The following is a 21,575-nucleotide window of genomic DNA, read 5'->3' on the forward strand; positions in this document are numbered from 1 at the left end:
ATGGCTATTTTAAAGTCTTTTATCATTTACAGACAGTTATTGTTTTACTGTGATGCTTTTACAAAGGTGTTTCTACAAAGGTGCTTCACCTTCAAAGAGATAAAAAAAAAAAAAAGCTCCAACAAGTACACATTTCTGATAACTAAGATCAACTTGCCTTCACGTGGGAAAGACAATAATAAACCTTTCAAGTGCTTCCCCCAGGTTACCTACACAGGTTACGCATATGTCATGGGATGGTAACCCAAGACCTGTCCCTGGTCTCCTTCCTCACATTAGTAAAACGGGCCAGTTACATTAATGATATAATATTAACACGTGAAGACTTGCCTCTGTTGCAGGACACTTTGTAGGTTTTGCTGAAACATATGGGAAAAAAAGAAAAAACAAAAGATGGACAGTGAACCCGGGGAAAATTAAAGCTCCAGACACCATATAAGGTTCTGAAAGTCATTTGGTCAGATAAAATGCAAGTTATCCCCAACACGGTTTTTGGTAAAATACAAGACTATACAACTCCTAAAAATGTAAAAGAATATAAGCCTTTGTAGGGGGTTGGGGTTTTAGAGAACTTTTATTCCCCGCTTGCCACAATGCCTCCAACCCTTATGCCACCTGGTAGAAAAAAAGGACATGTGTGCAACTGGGGGTCAGAGCAGTAAGCCACCTTTAAAAAATAAAAAATACTAGTAAAACAGATTAAAGCTCTGGACATCTCCCAAGCAGGACTACATTTGAGTTAGATGTGTCTGTGAATCTACAAGGTCTGGGTCAGATACTATGACAGAGATGACAAAAGAGGAAAATGCCCCTAAGATTTTGGTCCCAACTCTGAAATGGGACAGAACCCCAACCTAGAATCCTATAACCAGTAAAAATATGGAATGAAGGAGAAATCAAGACATGCTCAGATGAAAAACTAAGAGAATTTGTCGCTGGTAGATGTATCCTAAAAGAATGGGTAAAGGAAGTTCTCTAAACAGAAATGATCAACATTGGAGTATCAGGAGGGAAGAAAGAACGTGGTAAGAAAAATTATGGATAAATACAGTAGGTTTTGCTTCTCTTCTTGAATGTTCTAAATTATGTTTGACAGTTAAAGCAAAAGTTATAACATTGTTTAATGTGGTTCTAAATGTATGTAGAGGAAGTACTTAAGACAATTATGTTATAAATGGTGAAGGGTAAAGAAATGTAAAGGGAAATAAAGCAAACCTAAATGTGTATGCACCAAACAAAAGAGCTGCTCAATATATAAAGCAAAAACTGATAGAACTGAAAGAAGAAATAGACAAATGCACAATTTTAGCTGAACACTTCAACAGTTGATAGAACAACTAGACAGAAAAGCAGCAAGCATATAGAAGACCTCAGCAACACCATGAATCAATGGGATCTAATCAACATTTATAAATTACTCCATTCAACAATAGAATGCATTCTTTTCAAGTGTACATGGAACATATACCAAGATAGACCATATCCTGAGCCATAAAACAAACCTCAATAAATTTAAAAAGAATTGAAATCATACAGAGTATGTTATCTGCCTACAATGGAATCAGACTAGAAATTAATAACTGGAAGAATAATAGGAAATTTTCCAGACATGTGGAAAGTAAATAATATATTTATAAATAATCAATGTAGTCCCAAGGGAAATCAATGCATACATTGAACTGAATGCAAATTAAAAATACAACATCTCAAAATTTGTGGGACACAGCTAATGCAGTGCTGAGAGAAAAATTTATGGCATTAAATGCAAATACATTAGGAAGGAGGAAAAGTACCAATAATCTAAGCTTCTGACTCAAGAACCAAGAGAAAGAAGAGCAAAATCAACTGCAAGCAAGCAGAAGGGAGGAATAATAAAGATAGGGACAGAAATCATTGAAATTGAAAACAGGAAAACAATAGAGAAAATCAGTGAAACAAAGAGCTGGTGCTTTGCAAAGATTAATTGACAAACTTGTAGAGACTGACAAATTTAAAAAGAGAAAAGACATAAATTTCCAATATCAGGAATGGAACAGGGGATATCACTAAAAATATCAAATGGATAATAAGGGAATACTATGAACAAATTTACACACATACATCTGACAATTGTGATGAAATGAAACAATCCCTTGAAAAACACAAACTACCACGATTTCCTGAATATGAAACAGTAAAAACTGAGCCATGCAAATGCCTGGGGAATGACCGTTCTAAGCATATGAACAAGCAAATCCAAAGGGGCTGAGTTTGGGCAGGCTTGGTGTGTCTGAGAAACAGCAAGGGGGCAGTGTGGGTGGAAAGCAGTGAGTGAGCTGGAGAATACTGGGAAAGAAAATTGGAGAAGTAGCCAAAAGCCAGATCGTATAAGACCTTATAGTTCGTGACTTTATTTTACATGGCTGTTTTTGAGTGGAATATGGACATGATCTGATTTGTGATTTGAAAGGATCACTCTGGCTGTTATGTGGAGGCAAGTGTGAAAGCAGGGAGCTGTTGGGAAGGTATTATAGTAGTCAAGATGACATGATGTTGACCATCTTTTCATATGCTGATCTGCCATCTATATATTTTCCTTGGTGATGTGTCCAGGTCTTTTGCCCATTTTTTAATTGGGTTGTTTGCTTTCTTATTGTTGAGTGTTAAGAGTTCTTTGTATATTTTGGATAACCGGACTCTATCATATATAACTTTGGCAAATATTTTTTCCTAGTCTGGACTTGTCTCATTCTCTTGACCTTTATTATCTTTAATGTCCATGGGGCCGGTAGTAATGGCCCCTCTTTTATTTCTGATATTAGTAATTTGTGTCTTCTCGCTTTTTTACTGGTTAGCCTAGGTAAGGGTTTGTCAATTTTATTGATCTTTTCAAAGAACCAACTTTTGGTTTCATTGATTTTCTGTCAATACCCTGCTTTCAGTTTCATTGATTTCTGCTCTAATTTTTATTATTCCTTCTCTTCTGCTTACTTTGAATTTAATTTGCTCCCCTTTCTTTAGTTTCCTACAGTGGAAGCTTAGCATATTGATTTTAGATGTTTTCTTTTCTAATATTCAATGATATAATTCAGTGTTACAATTTTCCCTCTAAGCTCTGCTTCCACTGCATCCCACAAATTTTGATAGGTTATATTTTCATTTTCATTTGGTTCGAAATATTTTGATTTCTCTGGAGAATTTTTCTTTGACCCATGTGTTATTTAGAAGTGTGTCGTTTAATCTTCAAATATCTGGGGATGTTCCAAAATATTGCCAAGTATTTTAGAATATTTCTGTTACTGATTTAATTGGTTTAATTCTACTGTGGTCTAATACCATATTTTGTATGATGTCTATTCTTTGAAATATGTTAAGGTGTGTTTTGTGGCCCCGTTATATACCTGTCTTTTGATGTACATATGTATGCATGTTTTCTAGGCATGTACCTTGGAGTAAACTTATTTGACTCTAGTAAATACTGATAGACAAGTTTTCCAAAGTGGCTGTTAACAATTACACCCCCACTAAGAGTGCACAAGAGTTCCATGTGTTTCACAGCTTTGCCTTTGCTCTGTATTATCAGTTTTAAAATCTGTAGCCATTTTGGTGGGTGTGTAAGCAGTATATCATTGTTGTGTTAAGTTGCATTTCCCTGAATGGTTAACGAAGTTAAGCATCTTTTCACGTACTCATTGGCTATTTGGATTCCTCTTTGGTGCAGTGCTGTGTGTCTTTGGTCCCTTCCCTCCCCCTTTCTGTTGGATTGTGTTTTCCTTATTGCACTGTAGATGTTCTTGCTTTATTCTGAATATGAATTCTTTGTTTGATAAATCGATTGCAGATTTCTTCACCTACTCCCTGGATTGTTTCCAATTCTTTTAATAGTGTCTTTTGATGAACAGTATTTCTTACTTTCAATGACATCCAGTTTATCAGTCTTTCCCTTTGTGTTCGGTATTTTCTAGAAGTTGATATCGTTACTATCAACCTGCTTGTACAGAGAAGTTAATTGAGGTGCTTGGCACTGGAGCTCTCAGGACCTGGAGGAGAGTGAGGCAGGCCTCTGGCAGCAATCACTGACAGGTTCCTGCAAGCGTGCCCAACATGTGCATGACTCTGAGGGTCAATCCCTCCTCAAATGTTGATCCCTAGACGCCTCACCTCAGTCCTGGCCCTCCCAAGGTCTTGAAAGACCTCCCTAGGTTTATCACTTCCTGTCTAGACTAGGCCAAAATAATTTTAATTGGGTTCTCTGAGTTTGGAATTCAGTAGCTAAAAGTCAGTAAAATAGAGCTAAATGATCCTGCTCAGGCTACCAAACACTGGCAGCTTATTAAAGGTACCCAGGCCTCTGATTTGCTTAAAAGGTTCTCAATTTTCCTGAATAGGTGACTTTGAAGGAGCTCCACTCTTAGAGTTTGAGAAGCAGAAGAAAGAGGGTCTCAGGAGCCTCCCAGGAACTTGAGAGGGTTGCGCGCCCCGGACTGGCAAGTGAGGGGCGGGTGTGTGTTTCTCCAGAACCGAGGCGCCGCAGGCTTTTAAATGGGGCATCCATGAAAACCCGGATCCAGGATCGCTGGGCCTGGACGCGCCGAGGGTTATCCCCTTTCCCAAATCTCCTCTCCAAGTCTTCGCCTGAACTCCGGCCGGGCGCAAACTGAAAGTGAAAAACCGCGGGGCTGCAGCCGGCCGTGGGAGCCTACTTCTCCGTGACGAGGTGAGTGTGAACCTCTGGGTCTTTCCTGGCTTGAGCAGTGGCTTGGTGGGAGCAGAGTCTTGGTGCCGAGAAACGAAAAGAGACTTGGCCGACGCGCGCGGGAGCTGGGACGCTGCCCACCGGACTCACAGCCGTAGGAAACCTCTTTGTGCCCAGACGGGAGTGTGTGTCGAGGAAGGCGGAGTAGTATGCTGAGAAAGAATCCAAGTCTGCTTTGGGAAACCCTGGGCAGTGCTTTCCAGGGACGCTGCCTGGGATGCAGACCCATCTGGCTGCTGAAAAGCACAGGTGGGAGGCAGGTGATGAGCAGGGGCCTCGGCGGGAGCCCCGGGAAGCGCGCGGGTTCCCGTCGCCTCCCCCCCTCCCCCCCTCCCAAGGAAGCTTTTCCCGTACCTCCCCCTCTGCCACGATCTTCCCAGCCCCACCAATTCCAGAACCTAACTCCGCCTCTGTGCTTTGTGAACGGCTTCCTTCTTCTCCGTGTCTTGACTGAGAATCACTTGTTGCTAATTTTGTGTGCTGAAGTAGGAGCGATTCTGGCTGTCGAGCTGTAGAGAGCATTGCGTATTTAACGGAGAAGATGCTCCGCGAGAGTCCTCGGCCCTGCAGGCTTTGCTTATCATATGCAAGCCATTTCTTAAGTATTTTTGCACATGATTAGCGCCCTCAGAACTCAGCTAGTGTAATGTATAAAAAGAACATTGGTGTGATTTTAAGACATTTTGGGGAGATCTTTTAACGCTTCTTTAATATACAGCAAATGCCACGCAAAATAACTGTTTTACTCCAGCAGGCCCCAACTGTCACAGCGCCCTGCGTTAGTCGGGTAGAGTAGTATGCATGTCGTGACTTGGATTGTTCATGTCATTTGAGGGCTGCTTGTAATTTTGAATCTGGCAAGTTGGTCTTCAGGACCTCAATCTCCTTATACATCCTTCCTTCTCTGAAGAATTGACACCCTAGAAGCTCATGACCACTGGTGGGCTTGTTAGTGATGTCACTCTACAACTAGGGCATTGTTTCTCCTGCCTGGTCCACGTGGTCTCCCAAGGGGGACTCTTAAGTGGGTCCTGGCTACTATCTGCATTGAATAAGCGGCCCAGGTATTTGCACAATAAAGGGGCAGAGCCACCAATCTAGCCTCAATGTTAGAACTTTCCCCCTCTCCTGCCTGTAAGCCAGAGGCAATGTCCTAGCATCCGAGGATCATGTAGGTCTACCCCATTTTTGAAATTGCTGTCCTGACTCTTCATTTGCTGCCTTCCTGCTAGATGGCAGTGTGTAACAGTGAATTTAAATATACAGTCTCAGCTGTTACTGTTCTATGGCTCATCTTAAATTCTTCAACCAAAAAAAAAAGTAGATTTCAAGTTTTATCTTAACACAACATTTTTGAAAAAAATTCACACTAGGGTTAAAGTTAGGAAATAAAGAAAATGAACGTATTGTTTGGACAAACAATGATGTGATTCATATATGTGTAATTATTGCTCAGTTTGCAGACATTTCCAACCCATATTTAAATGCTCTCTAAATTTGGAATGTAAAGAGTTGATTTCAGTAAGAAATTCAGTACCTAATTCAATTACCAGCATTCTATGATAAACATTTGTAATAGGGTTCTTGACCATGAGTTTTTAAACATTAAAAAAGAATAAGTTTATCTTTATTTACAGTATTTTTCAGATATTGAGAATAAAATTTGAGTTTTCAGAAGTTATTGTTGAATTACTCAAAAGGAGAATAAAGATCAAGTAATCCTAAAACTTGTCATATAGAAATATTTCTTGTTTTATATATTTCCAGAAATCTTTAGTTTGTGATGACTCAGATTGTCTTGATCACTGTCTCTTTACTTGATTAATTTTTCTTCTATGTGGTGCTCTTGGGCACTATTCATGGGATCAGAGAGTTTAGTTTTGGGATGCAACCTCAGAAGATCATCTGGTCCAGCCCTTTGTCTTTAGGCATCTGAAGTATTAGCCAGATTTTGTCATTGTTAATCGGTTCCTCACTCATGATTACATGAATGATCAAAGCGGTCGAGGGCCTTTAATTCACAACCTTTTGCCAGGAAGGAAAATTGTTACTGAGTAACCAGTAAGCCCTTGTTGGAGAAAGAACAGTTACAAAGAACACCTTCCAAGGAAAAAGACGAGAAAGAAAGAGTCGTGTTCTCGAGGCGCTGGTTCAGCTCTTAGTGTGACACAGAGTTTTCCCAGTCTTGCACCCTCTCCTCCATTTAAAAAACCTATTTTTTTGGAATGCTTTTATTTGAGTCTTTTTATTTAGTTGTCTGTCTGGGTTTGTTTTTATCTAGTTTCTACATTAAGTAGACCCACTAAGTGAGATTGTATAAATACTGTATAATTTGAGTGCTTCAGTATGTGTCTGGAATTTAAGAATGGCATCACCTTCAGTTCTGCAATAGAAAAGTAAAGGTGCTCGTGCTGCAACTTCCTTCCCCCAGTTAATCACCCCTGTTAATCACCAGTCTTGATTCATGAGGCTGTCAGTATCCTTTTCTCTCTCATTATTCTCTTTGTTTCTTCTGCAATGTGTGCTTGGCCAAGAGGATCACCTTCCCAGATAGAAATCTGCAAGCCAGAGCACTCTACTTAAAAATAAATACTCAGCAAAATCTGAAGTCTATTAAAAAAGGTTGAGGAACACATTAACACAAATAAATGTTAATAAAGAAAACTGGATGAAAGTGGAAACTGTGGAACCATCACACCATGCTCATCAGGCCAAGGGACAGTCTTCTGATAATTAACAACATTGGTCAACTTTTTTTTTTGTTTACATTAGTCAACTTTTTAATGTTCGACAGTTGTTTTATATGTACCCAATAAAGCAGCTTTAAAGAGTTTCCTAAAACCCCCCAGCGTTCTCTCCACTGCTGTGATAGAAACAAGCACAAGGTATGGATCTAGATCTCCTGACTTGGTACTAGGGAGGAGTAACCCTTCCCAAAGCAGGTAGCCTTGAACGTCCAGGAGAATGGCTATGGTAGTGAAAGAGGTATGGGTGTTGTAGGTAGGGACCAGAGCACAGAACAGGAAGCTGTATCCCAGGAACAGCCAGAACAAAGGGTATGTGTGGTAGAAGCTAGAGAAGTAGGGCGGGGTCCAGGGAGTCTTGTTTTCTAAACTGATGAATTTGGTCTTTATCTTGAACTCTTTGGGAAGCCATTGATGGATTTTAATCAGAGGAGAGATATCCAGTCTACATTCCAACAACATCTCTACAGCTGAATGGAGGATGCTAGTGGGTCAGACTGGTAGAAATCCCAGTTATCAAGCTTTTGAAGTCACCAAGTAGGAATGGATGAGGAGTGTCCATGAGGACAAGTAGAATTGAAGAGAGTTAGTTAAAAATTGCCTGGAGAGTTGTCCGGAGGCCCTTAGACCTTCCCATCTGCCTGCCTTGTCATCAGCCTTTCCCAGGACAGCACCCCACTTAAAGGGACGCTCTGAGGATTTACCCGTCATAAAATGAAAACAGGTTGGGAGAGTCAACTTATTTGAAAATGGCACTTTGGTGTGAATAATTTGTTTGGTAATTAGATACATTCCTTTGAAAGGCTCTCCCTGATATACCCTTAAACTCAGTTAAGACAGTCGCTCATTAACCCAAATGACTCACCAATCACTAGAGAAGAGATGATCCAATGAGGCTTCCCAGAGCTCCCCGGTGTGTGTCACCTAGGGTTGGCTTCTCATTTTACACTCAGAGACACAGGGCGGAAGTCTTCTTAGTCCCATTTCTGAGACCCTTAACCTGCACCTTGGGCCGGCCCTGTGTGGCTGACATTTGAAGCTGGCATCCTCAGGCTGCTAATTCACTTTAAGATGTTCAGTCTCTCTTCTGTCCATTTTAATTCAAATTAAAGCGGACAACGCTGAAATTATTTTGGAGTGAAAGTGTTGCTGGTTTTGATGGAATAGCATTTGCAGGAGTGTGAGATGGTCACGCTCAGCTCCAGACCCCTCTCTGGGCAGCAGATGGCCGGCCCCAGGCCGTGCACACAGCCGTACGATGCATTTCAGGGCTCAGTGCTTGGGTCAAGAGGGTCGGTTAGTAAGTCCATTTCAGATGTTATCTGCATGGTTGTCTGAACAAACACACACTACTCCAGCCTGGGAAGGACTGTTCTGGGGCACTGTCTTGGAGGACTCTGAGATTCACCCTGGGGGCAACGATGAAACAGAAGGGAGCTTTCTTCTTGGGGACCCATTGGAGTCCCATTGTATTGGAGCTTGTTGGCCTTCACGGCGCTCTCTGCAAGCCCATCTGTCCCACCAGCCGGGGAACTGCTTACTTGATGAAAAACTCCCAGGTAATTAATGCCATAGGTATATTCGGTTGATGTGCCCCAAGGCCTGGTTGATTGCTGCCTGCTCTAAATCATAATACCATCTACACTAGCTGATTCTATTCTTTAGTGGTGGGTATTTACCCACAGCTCAGTCCTTGAGACCACACTATGTACTTCTGGTTTGGGGAATATAACCTAAATTGAGATTCTTTGGATGGAAGGGAATTTGTAACCTTAAATTCTTCTGTCATAATTTGTACAGCCATGTAAAGACTTAAAAAGGCCCGAGGACAGGTCTGAGCCATGTACTAGCTGTAAAAATATCCCAAACTGTGTCCTCACACACTCTCTCCATCTTTTGTTTTCCTTTATTCCTGACTCTTGTACTCTTAACAAGCTGTCACTATTTTCCCCTTCTCTTTCTTTTCCACTGATCTTGGAGTCAGGTGACCTGATTTCTAGACCCACGTCATCTTTAAAAACTATGATCGTGGGTAAATCACTTAAACTTACCAAGGATCTGTTTCCTTATTTGTGGGAACCGAGAATAATAATAATGGCCGTACCTACATTACAAAGTGGTTAATGGATAAGATTGAGCAGAGTGTTATATTGAAAAATCTTTTGAAAATGATTTAGCTTTATATCCATTTAAAGTGGTAATATTATTTCATTACCTAATCTGGGTTACATTAATTGTAGTTATAATAAATTGCTTTTGCATATAAAACAAAAAATAGATAACCTTTCTGTTATAAAAGGGAAAGAAATAATGAGAGTTACCATTTATTCTTTACTGTGAAGAAACTGGGGCTTAGAAAGATTTAACAACTTGTCCAAATGTATATTACATATAAATAACAGCTAGGATTGGTGCCCAAATGTGCTAGCTCCCCATTTTATGTGATTAATAGCTACTAGCATCTACTGAGTAGAAGGAAAGGCGCTTTTCAGGTTCTTTCGGACTTTTGATACTTTTTTCCCTGGTACATCATCTGACAGAGAGCTTTTGTACACAGGTTTTTTTCTGTGATTTAGGCAGATAAGCTGTGAGTGTTAGTATTATCTGGTGGGAATTTTATAGCCTTTGTGTTAACAAATATAAAAAGAATGTGTGGGACTTCCCTGGTGGCGCAGTAGTTGAGAGTCCGCCTGCCGATGCAGGGGACATGGGTTCGTGCCCCGGTCCGGGAAGATCCCACATGCCGCGGAGCGGCTGGGCCCGTGAGCCATGGCCGCTGAGCCTGCGCCTCCGGAGCCTCTGCTCCGCAGTGGGAGAGGGCACAATGGTGAGAGGCCCGTGTACCGCAAAAAAAAATGTATGAACTTCGGAGTCTGACTAGTTTCTGGTTGTATTACTCATCAAAGTTACAGTCTTGGGCAAGTTACTTTACTTCCTTCAAATTCAGTTTTCTTACCCTTAAAAATGAGGCTAAAAATTGCTACTTCATGAGTTGTTGGGAGAACTGAATGAGCTCATGCATGCTGAGTACTTAAGAAAGGACGTAATAGGTCACTCAGCAAATATTCGTGATCTCCTTTTCTTTGGCAAAGTATTTCCTCCTTGTGAAGTTCCAGTTGATCTGTCAGTATCATACTTTATATGAATTCAACTTCATTTTCCACTTAAAGCTATGATAAAAATTATAATAATATTTAAACATGAGGATAGCAAACATTTCTTGGCTATTTATTATGTGTCAGGCTCTGAAATAAGTGTTTTGCCAGTTTTATCTCATAGAATTCTCACAGTCACTCTCTGATTAGGCACCTTATTTTCTACATTTTGGGAATTGAATCAAGGAGAGGCTGGGGAGTTGAGGTTTGAATCCTGGCAGGCTGACTCTAGAGCCCGTTCTCTTAGGCGCTGTGGATTGTGAGACTTCCGTGGATGAAAGAAGAAAACTGCGCTTTTGGCTGTTTCTGAGACCAAGAGTTATTTTGTTTCTGAGGAGAAGAAATAGCCTAGACTTAAAAGTTAATTAAGGTAGATGCATGAGAGGGGAGCATACCTTTAAGACCAAGGCATTTAGCCAGAATTCTACATCTTTTTTATATTTCTCATTGTATCTTCAATTCTGTATCTGAGAGGTGTACAGTCAGATCTTAGGATCAACCCTTGGAGCACTCCCTTCCTCTGGAATGTTGATCCTTGCTTTCCTCTGAACTCCACAGGGTCATTTGCTCAAGACATTTGACCTCAGAGAACCCCGGGAATAAGAGGCATTCTATGGGACTATTTAGTGCATTTAAAAAACTTTTGGAAAAGATCATCCATTTCAGATGGATGGAAATCTTATTTCAAGATGTCCAGAGAACCGTACTGCCCATATAACCCACTGCTTTAGTGCACTTGCCATAAAAGATTAAAGAAATAAATCAGTAATCTGAATTCCTTATGTTGTAGCTGAAGTTGTTTTCCTTGGGGGAAACTGGGGTCAGTTGATCATTTTCCATTTCTAATCAATGCCTGAAACTTTGATTTGTTTGTTCCCTAATTTTTACAGGAGTGGGTGGACAGTCCTGGTTGTTTCTGCTCCACTTCTCTGCTCTTTTGAAACTTAGATAGAAGGAAATGACTACATGTCAATGACTTTTGGAATTCAAGTCTGATGGCAGGGAAAATTAAGTGGAAGCATCATTTTAGTCTCGGGACCTGATTGTCGATCTCTCACTCTCCTGTAATGGACTTTCTGACCTTGGGCAAGTCACTTCATCTCTCTGGTCCTGGTTTCCTCATCTGTGAGTGAGGTATTAGGTCTAAATGATCTCAAAGGCTCCTTTTAGTTTTAAAGCTTTGGGTTTCTACATGGTAACCCTGCAAGACTACATTTATGAAATCTTCTGCACTATGGCTAAAATATTGCTCATTTGTTACAGATTTTTTTTGATGCCTTCTGGTTTAAAGAAACTCCAGCTGCTCTGATGATCGCTTAAGAAGACTGCATGCTGTTCCCTTTCAATGCCAAGCCAGGCCCACTCAGAACCTCAGTTCTCAGTCCTCCATGGAGACCAGGTCCCAGCAGGAATGGCAGTGGAGGAAATTGGCACCCAGATGGTTCCTCCACGTGAAGTTGTCTTGGGCTGCGGGCCGACTCGAGAACACCTGGTAACCAGGCTAGCCCTCTGTCAGTCACCCAGGGCAGGGCAGCATGGTGCGGATTCAGAGGAGGAAGCTTCTGGCATCTTGCCTGTGCATCACAGCTACTGTCTTTCTGCTCGTCACACTCCAGGTACCAAGAATTTGGGTTGTGCAGTGTTGATTCCTGGGCCTTTGCCACCACCCCATTCTCTCCAAGTACTTTACTTTTTGCATCATCTCTCAGGATCAGGATTTTCTATGTAAAGCAAGGGAAATACTTTCTTTTTTAACAGACGAAACTGAGGTTCAGTGAGCGGATGTGTCAGGTAGAAAGAAAATCAGTGGGTTAGGGGATCAGTTTGTGACTCTTGCAGGGTACTGGTTTTACAGTAACAGAAGGTAGAGTTCTGTCTGTCTTACTGGGTCAGAATTGGATGGCTTCCTCCAAGCCATGATCCCTTCTGAAAGATACCATTCGTTTTTGTTTTGTTTTGTTTTGTTTTCTTATTTTGGCCCTGCTGTGTGGCTTGCAGGATCTTAGTTTTCTGACCAGGGATTGAACCCCCGCCCTTGGCAGCAAAAACACAGAGTCCTAAACACTGGACCGCCAGGAAACTCCCTTCTGTTTTTTTAAAAATAATTTTAATTAATTGATTAATTAATTATTTTGGCTGTGTTGGGTCTTCGTTGCTATGTGCGGGCTTTTCTCTCTAGTTGCGGCGAGCGGGGGCTACTCTTCATTGCGGTGTATGGGCTTCTCATTGCGGTGGCTTCTCTCATTGCGGAGCACGGGCTCTAGGTGCACGGGCTTCAGTAGTTGCAGCACGCAGGCTCAGCAGTTGTGGTGCGCAGGCTCAGTAGTTGTGGTGCGCGGGCTCAGTAGTTGTGGTGCGCGGGCTTAGCTGCTCCGCAGCGTCTGGGATCTTCCCGGACCAGGGATCGAACCCGTGTCCCCTGCATTGGAAGGTGGATTCTTAACCACTGCGCCACCAGGGAAGTCCCCGAAAGATGCCATTCTTGAAGAAGTAGTGACTATTCTGAGGACAAGCTAGTTGTTCTGCAGAACACACACATCTGCATTAATAGATTTGTCTGTAGTGGGGTGAGTGACCTGAAACGTTTCCTGAGTCCCCCCATTTATTTCATTTAGTTGGTTATTCTCAACTTCATTTGCTGATTTCAAAGTAAAATAAAAGTTTCACAGTGATATTAAAAGTAGAAATACAAGTTGAGATATTTTAGCACCCACTCAAGGACCAGCTGTCCATTTCAAAATCCAAAAGGACTTTTAAAGATTATTTGTGGATGTGAGTATTTCAGACGTGGAGCTGATGGAGACAGAAGTGTTCTCTGGGCGTGTTATTCTGGAGGGCTTCCCTTCTCCTCACTTAGGACTGAATGAGCTTATGCTTATAAAAGGACTTCGGCAGATAGTACTGCACTGTACTTCCACCACCTTCCACTGCCAGGTTGGGATTCTGGTCAGAGGAAACCCCTGGCTCCCTGCTTGTCTGTCTTGGAGGTGGGTATCCAGGACCTGCTTGAACTGGAGGGGCTGGAGTTTTCTGCTTTAGAAATCTCTCTCCTTAAAGCAATCCCTATTATTCGATGTTTTTTTTATTAAAAAAAAATTTTTAGGCCACGCCCTGTGGCGTGTAGGATCTTAGTTCCCCAACCAGGGAACAAACCCGTGCCCCCTGCATTGGGAGCGTGGGGTCTTAGCCACTGGACCGCCAGGGAGGTCCCAGTCCCTATTATTTGGATATGACCTTATACCTCACATAGTAGATTTTGATCAGAAATGTGGAGCAAAATTTGTTTTTGAAGTTATAAACATGGCTTTCTAAACGTGTTTCTTTCAAGTTCCTGGTTGTATATTTGCAGGGAAAGGTTGGGTGAAAAAGAGTGTTTGTAGCTACAAGTCAACTCCATTCCATCAAGGTACTGGGGAATAGCCACATTATTATGTTATCATAAAGAGGCTTAGAAAGCTATTGGCAAGGGTTTTTAGTTTTCAGTGATGGTCTTACTGTTCTAATGATGACTTTGGTGTCACAAGTGATCTGTGCTTTTTTTTTAAAAAAAAAAATAGAATTCTCTCTTCCGTTTGGAATACTATGTGGCGTTTGCTGAGTGGCTCTTAATAGCTTTTTTGGCCTTGAATCCCTCAGAGAATCCAGTGAACGTTATAGACCCTCCCCAGGGAGTTACAGACTCTGTATCACCTCAGTGGGCAGGGGCCCTTTTCTGACACTAAAGGTAGCAAATACATAAAGAAGGCACCACCACTGGCTGCTGAGAGTGGGGTCTGCGGGCCACACAGGTAGTGTCCTCTGTTGACAAGTGGGCCAGTTAATACGTGAAAATATGCCTTCTTTTACCGGCTTTATTTATTGTATAGTGTGACTACTAATGTTTTGTTATATATGAAACAGACCAGCCCCTACTTTATACTGCTCTCTCTAACATATTTCTGTAATGCCATGTCAATATCAAACCTTAAAGTTTGATGAAAAGGCAGCACTTTTGGAGAACTACTGCCCCTCTGATTTCACTCAGTCCACCCTGCCCTTCAGATTACTGTGATTGATGACGTAGCTCTCCAGGACCCAGACTCTCTTGAAATAAATAAAAAAAGAAGGTTTTAAGTGAGAAGGAGCCCAGTACCTATGCCGTCTCTATGCCATAGTGGATATTATTGGAAATATAAAATCCATGTTATGATTCCTTTAATTGTACTAAAAAGAAACCAATTGACAATTTATAACTTATTTCCCCCAGAGTGTAATCCCCAGCAATAGCCAGAGAATAACCCTGACTTTCCCAGGTTTCATTAAGAGACACAACCACTTCTGGATTCTGTATTTGCCTATGAAATGGAGGAGACATGTATTTGTTATGTGTTCAGTGGAATGAAGCATCCTTGTTGGTAGATATTTTGGAGGCTATGTCCCTACCCTAATCCCTGGAAACTGTGATATGTTACTTTACTTGGCAAAAGGGACTTTGTAAATAGATGGGATTATAGTGACACACCTTGAGGTGAGGAGATAACCCTGAATTATCTGTGCAGGCCCAGTGTAATCACATGAGTCCTTAAAAGAGAAGACTCTTCCCTGGCTGTGTTCAGAGAGAGACACGATAACAGAAGGGTCAGAGACGTGCAACGTTGCTGGTTTTGAAGATGGAGGAAGGGGGCCATGAGCCAAGAACTGTGGGTGCCTCTAAAAGAAAAGCAAGAAAACGAATTCCCCACCAGAGTTTCCTGAAAAATGGCATAGCCCTACCAACACCTTGATTTTAGCCCAGTGAGACCATTTCAGACTTCTGACCTCCAGAATCGTACGATAATAAATTTGCATCATTTTAAGTTGCTCAGTTTGTGATAATTTGTTATGGTAGCAATAGAAAACTAATAAGAAGCTAAATCATCAAGATGAATGGGAGATGTACAGAAGGAAATTAAACAGTCTGACACTGGTAATAATCGTCATCTCTTTTAGGTAGTGGTTGAGCTGGGAAAATTTGAAAGGAAGAAGTTTAAAAATTCTAATTTGAACGACGGACATGCACAAATGGAAGAAGAGCCTATACATCTCCATCCATTCCTTAAGAGAGAAGGACTGACCCTGAATAGGAAAAAAACAATGGCAGCTGATAGCTACCCCATCATGCTCTGGTGGTCCCCACTGACTGGGGAAACTGGAAGGCTAGGCCAGTGCGGGGCAGACACTTGTTTCTTCACCATCAACCGGACCTACCTCCATCATCACAGGACCAAAGCCTTCCTCTTCTATGGTAAGTAGGGCTTTTGTCTTTCTCCCTTAGCTTGCTGACATCCTACTTCAATGCTGAGTTACTGCCTTTCTCCCAAGGAAGAGATGGTGGGCTCCCCTTGAAAGCACTTGACACGCCCGATTTCCTCTGCACTTGCTCTGTGGAAGGCCTGAGCATTGAGCAAATACAATAAATCAGTGAGCTGGACCAACAGAGGGGTGGTTGGCTGGGCCACTTGGTATTTATGGGGGAGAAGACCCAGTTCTTTTCACCTTTTCACAGTTGGGTGTTGTGCTTACTGAATTTGTTATTTAGGAATTGGCTATTGATTATACTGCTGATATCCATTCAGAATATCATCTGTGATAATGGCCAGGAGATTTTGATGACCATAACAGATGTTTAATTGGACATGAGCTCAGCACAGTATGATTTCATTACTCAGAAATAAAAACAAAAAGATTGTTCAACATCAGCTTTCAAGAGCAAGTTGGTATTCATCACTTCCCGAGGCTGATTATATGTCATGCTGGCATTGAAGGGCAGCCAGACCCAGCCAGTTGGAGGTAGCAAGATGCCAACAGCTGTTAGAAATATGGAGCTCCTGGGTGCTGAGTGATAGGGGCACGGGGGAATACAGATTAGCAAGCTCGACCAAAGATAGGCAAGGTTAATCACTAAAGTTAGGAAGTCAGTGAAAGGACATCTGCTTTAGAGTGTGGTATGAATGTGTGTGTGTGTGTGTGTGTGTGTGTGTGTGTGTGTGTAGTGCTGGCTTTGGAGTGGCAGGACTGAGACTGGGCTGTAGGGCTGAGTCATCCTCAGTGATCTGCCCAACAACAACTTAAATAAAGCAGAAAATGGGCTCGGCAGGAATCAGGTGGTGTATGTGCCCCACAGTTGGTCAGGGCTGCAGAGCAATGGGCACTCATGCCTGGTAGAGGTGAGGAGGCAGGGAATTCCAGGCACTTACGCATCCAGATGTGGTGGAGTCCAGAGCCTCCAAAGGCCTGCAGGTGTCCCCATGCACTTGCTTTCCTCCTCTGCTCTTAGAGGGGAATCAGTGTAGGTCTGAGGAGTGAGGGCTGTTTGTACAGGGCCAGGCTGGCGGCTGATTTTTTCTGAGGGGCAAACAACCATCTGAATAGTGTCAGATGCTTATTTTGAGCATCACTTGATTTCAGGTCCCACTGAAGGTGTAATGTAACATATGGGATTGCATCCTGATACCTTTTTCTAAAATCCAAAGAATTCTGAATTCTGAAACACATAAATCTCTGAGAGTTTGGATAAGGGACTATAATCCTCTAGGGGTGTTTTGAGATGAAGCAACATTAAATGTATGAGTTTAATTTCCCAAATTTTACCAGGAGCCCCTAGACATACTTCAGTTAGACACAAAAATATATAGATAATGTAATGGGTACTTACGTACTTACTACATAGCTTAAGAAATAAAATATTACAAGTAAAATTGAAAGCCTCTATGAGCCCCTCACTGACCCCATCCTGTTTCCTTCCTCCTACCTGGAGGGAATCATGATCCTGAAGTTGGTGTGTGTGTGTGTCTGTGTGTGTGTTTAAACAACATATAATATTTTTTTGTATGTTTTAAAAATTACGTAAATAGTATGATATGTTAACTTTCTCTCTCTGTAACTTACTTTTTCTCTTACATGGTTTTTGAGGTTTGTTAATGTTGGATCCTTATAGCTCCAGTTCACCCATTTTACTGTTGTATAGAATTCCATTGTATTTATATATCACACTTCATTTAACCATTTTCCTATTGTTGGACATTTAGGTTGTTTTAAAAAAACTTTCTTATGACAAAAAATGCTACAATAAACAATCCATGTACATGTGTGAGCTTTCATGAGGATTCATACCTAGCAGTGGAATTATTTGTTATGAATTTCCAGACCAATATCCAGAGTGGTTGTATCACAGTCACTATCATTTAAACGTTTAAAACTTTTTTTTTTCCCACATTGTATAAACCGTTAGATTCTCTTTATTCACTGGTCCATTTCTACAACAAATACAACTAAAACACTATATAATAAAATTATTTACAACATTTCCAAATGAGAAGATTCCTTTTGCCCCACTACTGCTATTCAGACACAGTACTTCCACAGCACCATACATTATTAGAAGATCTAAAAATGCTCACCCTGTACTCTAGGCTGCTTAGGAAATTTGAAAACTAATAACATAATCGCATTAGCTCCTCTCAATACATGGCAACAGAATAGAAACCTTGAACTTCATCTTGCAACACCAAAAGGGTTCAACAACTCTGCTTTCCCCATTGCACTTTATGAAACAGGTTGCAGGGACCAGGAAAAGAACCACATTATTAAAATGGATTTTAAACAGTCACAGCTCAAAATTGCTTTTTGTAAACTTCACACACATTTACAAGTCGTCGTTCAGCTTGTTTACTTGGATTTTCTTCGCTTGGATTGCACTGCACTGGTTATGTCTTCAGTTGGGCTGAAGGCTGGAGCAGGCCAAGAGGATGGCTTATGATGTCCATTTTCCACACTTTCAGAAGCCACAGCTGGCTCTTCAGTTCGGGAGTTTCTTCGGCTTGGAGTTTTGGACTTTTCAGTTATCTCTTTAGGCTCGCTGCTTTGTCTCGAGACTATGGCAGCATTTGCCTTGAGTTCTGGTCTGGGAACAGACCCCTGCAGTGCTGTGGCTGGAGTTTCCTTCGGGACTAAACTCTGTGAAAGGGCTGGTGGTCGCTTTGAAAATTCGGGCAGTTTAGGGCCTGAGTTGTCCAGGTTAATTCCTTGTTCTCTAGGCAATGGCTGCTCATCAGCCTCCTCCAGACCAGGTGGGCGAGTACCTGGGGTGTTTAGATCCTGCTGACTATTTTTCTTCTTCCGAGGGGGTTTCTTCTTCTTCAGTTTATTTGCATTGGTATTATTTTGCTTATTCATTACCCCAAAATGGCCTGCAGAGATATCACTCTGCAATAAGTTGACCAACAATGGGCTTGTTAGTGTGACCTCCTTACTGACCGGGAAGCCTCATTCTGACCACAGGACATCTGATTTCCATTGCTCCACTGAAAGGTGCATTGAAAGGCATCCCATTGCCTGAGAAGTGGTTTCCCGAGGCACTGTTTCCCAGCATGGCCTGCACTTCGGCGGGGGAGGGGGGGACACCATGTTGCTTTGTTGCATGCTGACGTCAGGCATCATCTGAGACAAGCTGACATCATTATTTGCTGTAGTAGCAGGATTGCCATGCTGCTGGGCCATATGTGGTCTGGGCCCTGGTGGCCTCAAGACCTGTCCCTGAGCCTGAGATGGACTGTAGTTCATGGGCCCTTGCTGGGGCAGCATCTGTCCTGACATCTGTCCCGTAAACTGCACCATGTTTCCTTGCATGTTTGGAGTTGGTCTCCTCGTTATCTGTGCTGGTCCCTACATGACATTAGATTGGTTCTGAGTGTTAAACTGTTGCTTATTCCCCTGCATCTGATTGGTCATAATCTGCTCTATCATTGGGTTCTGTTGAAGCAAAACTTGCCCCTGAGGCCCCATCATCTGGTTATGTGGCACCATCATTTGTGGGCACTGCTGGGGAAGCATCTGCTTGGGTGGGGTCATCCTCTGGGACGAGAGCCCAGGATTTTGGCTCTGAGGATCCACTGTCATCTGACCCTGCTGCATAATAAGCTGGGCCCTTGAAAGGAGCATAGGCTTCTGAGGGTTCAAGGTACCTTGTTGCTGGGCCTTCTGGCCCTGGGAGGGCAAGATCTGCTGGTGCATGCTCATCACCTGAGATGGTGGGCCCTGCTGGGGCTGGCCTTGCATGTTGCCCAGGTTCACCTGAGGAACCCCAGAACTACCAGTCTGTTGGCTGTTCGTGTTGCCATGAATTGCCGTGAGGCTGGGCTGCATCATATTTGGTGGCCCGTGGGACACCTGCATCTGGTTTTGAGGAGGACCAGCTCCTTGACCACCTGCATGCTGGACATTTTGATTTGCTTGCAGCTGAGGGGCTCCTGAATTTCCAGGGGTAGTTGCTGTGGTCGAAGGCACCTGACCTTGCATAAAGTTCGGATTGGCCTGTCCTGTTGCGAAGCCAGGTGGGAGGCGTTTAGACATTCCTGGACCACCTGCCATGGGAAAGCCCGCCTCCATCCTAACTGAATTTCCAGCTCCCATGGATCCATTCATTCTCACATTTCGGCTTTGGTTCTGAGCCAAAGCCAGGTTGATAGCACCTTCCCCTTCAGTCTGAACGGAGAGAATTCCCAGATCCTGAAGCTGCTGGTTGTTGCTCTGAGTCAGGATCCGTAGCCGCTCCGCTGCTTCCCGGAAGATGTTGAATGTCACTGTTCCAGGCCTCTACCTCTGTACCTTTAGCTTGCTGGATTCCATGTGTAATAAATCGGGTACTTTCTTCAATATTGTGTCCAATTTCCATTTGGAGTCTTTATCATCTATATTTCCTTTGAAGGACACAAAGACTGTGGAATCCTCCAAAATACTATCACTTTTTGAGTCATCACCTTCTAGTCCAGAGTCAAAGTCCATCTCTGAGTCCCCCACTGTTGATGAACACAAGGGGGTATAGATATCTTCTAAGTTTGGAAGGTCATCCATAACCATGGTGAATATTATTCCAGAAGCATATGCCAAGTAGACAGTAAAAAAACCCAAAATGTCTTTCTTAGTTTTTATCATTTATCCAGATCATCTTCTAAGTCCAAACAAGCTGGCATTTTTAGGGCCTGTATTTTAAGGTAGCAGCCAAATAAAAATTCTGAGTGCTGCCCCAGCCCTCCTGGGCGGGCCTCTTAGCACAGGCCCGGGCCGAGCGTCCCCTTGGCCCTCCGTGTATCCCTCCGTCCGTCCTCGCGTGCGCCTGTCTGTCCGGCCAGTCTGGCCGTCGGCTCCCAGCCGCCAGCAGCCTGACCAGGCTGGGCCTCAAGGACCCGGAGGGGAGGGGGATGGGCCGGACCGGGCCGGGGCTAAGCATTTAAAACTTTTTAACATGTTATACATGCACATAGAGCTCCTGTGTTTTCAAGTAACACTTTGATTGTGACTTCTTGGTTTTTCACTTTTAGGCATTATATATTGATTCTTACTACGGAAGATGAGTATTTAACTCTCCTCCCTCACCCTTGCTCCCTCAACTCATTTCTCAGACCCATATTCTTCCACAGAAGTTATATCATCATTTTAGATAGATTAACATCCAGTTTTTACATCATCATGTAGTCACAGTGAGCCACGATTTAAGATACTAAGATTTCTTTTCCTGCACAAATTGTTTTCCCTGTAGTGGCACCAGATATTCTTTTTCCTTTTTTTAAATTTATTTAATTAATTTTTTTTTGGCTCTGTTGGGTCTTCATTGCTGTGTGTAGGCTTTCTCTAGTTGGGGCGAGTGGGGGCTACTCTTTGTTGTGGTGTGCAGGCTTCTCATTGCGGTGGCTTCTCTTGTTGCAGAGCACAGGCTCTAGGTGCACGGGCTTCAGTAGTTGTGGCTCGCGGGCTCAATAGTCGTGGCTCGCAGGCTCTAGAGCGCAGGCTCAGTAGTTGTGGCGCACGGGCTTAGTTGCTCCGTGGCATGTGGGATCTTTACGGACCAGGGATCGAACCCATGTCCCCTGCGTTGGCAGACAGATTGTTAACCACTGCGCCACCAGGGAAGCCCCCAGATATTCT

The 21,575-nt window shown here is 42.7% G+C and overlaps 1 protein-coding gene and 1 pseudogene across 17 annotated transcripts in view; one reads left to right on the forward strand and one right to left on the reverse strand.

Moving 5' to 3' along the window:
- Nucleotides 1-21,575, forward strand: part of FUT10 (fucosyltransferase 10) — a 293,328-nt gene that overhangs the window by 10,025 nt on the left and 261,728 nt on the right. For 16 of the 17 annotated variants that reach the window (XR_003794123.1, XR_003794124.1, XR_003794122.1 and 13 more), the window contains exons 2-4: nt 4,368-4,696; nt 11,898-12,250; nt 15,603-15,897. Coding sequence is in view for 8 of the 17 variants with exons in the window: in XM_029226185.1 (XP_029082018.1) it covers nt 12,170-12,250; nt 15,603-15,897 (376 nt within the window). In the remaining 9 variants the exon portion in view is untranslated. The remainder of the gene's footprint in view (nt 1-4,367; nt 4,697-11,897; nt 12,251-15,602; nt 15,898-21,575) is intronic. The other variant, XM_029226182.1, reaches the window with a different exon arrangement.
- On the reverse strand, nt 17,883-20,510 carry LOC114897437 (annotated as a pseudogene).

This window comes from Monodon monoceros, unplaced genomic scaffold, assembly GCF_005190385.1.
Source record: "Monodon monoceros isolate NGI ecotype Baffin Bay Population unplaced genomic scaffold, NGI_Narwhal_1 Super_Scaffold_17, whole genome shotgun sequence".
Classification (NCBI taxonomy): Eukaryota; Metazoa; Chordata; class Mammalia; order Artiodactyla; family Monodontidae; genus Monodon; species Monodon monoceros.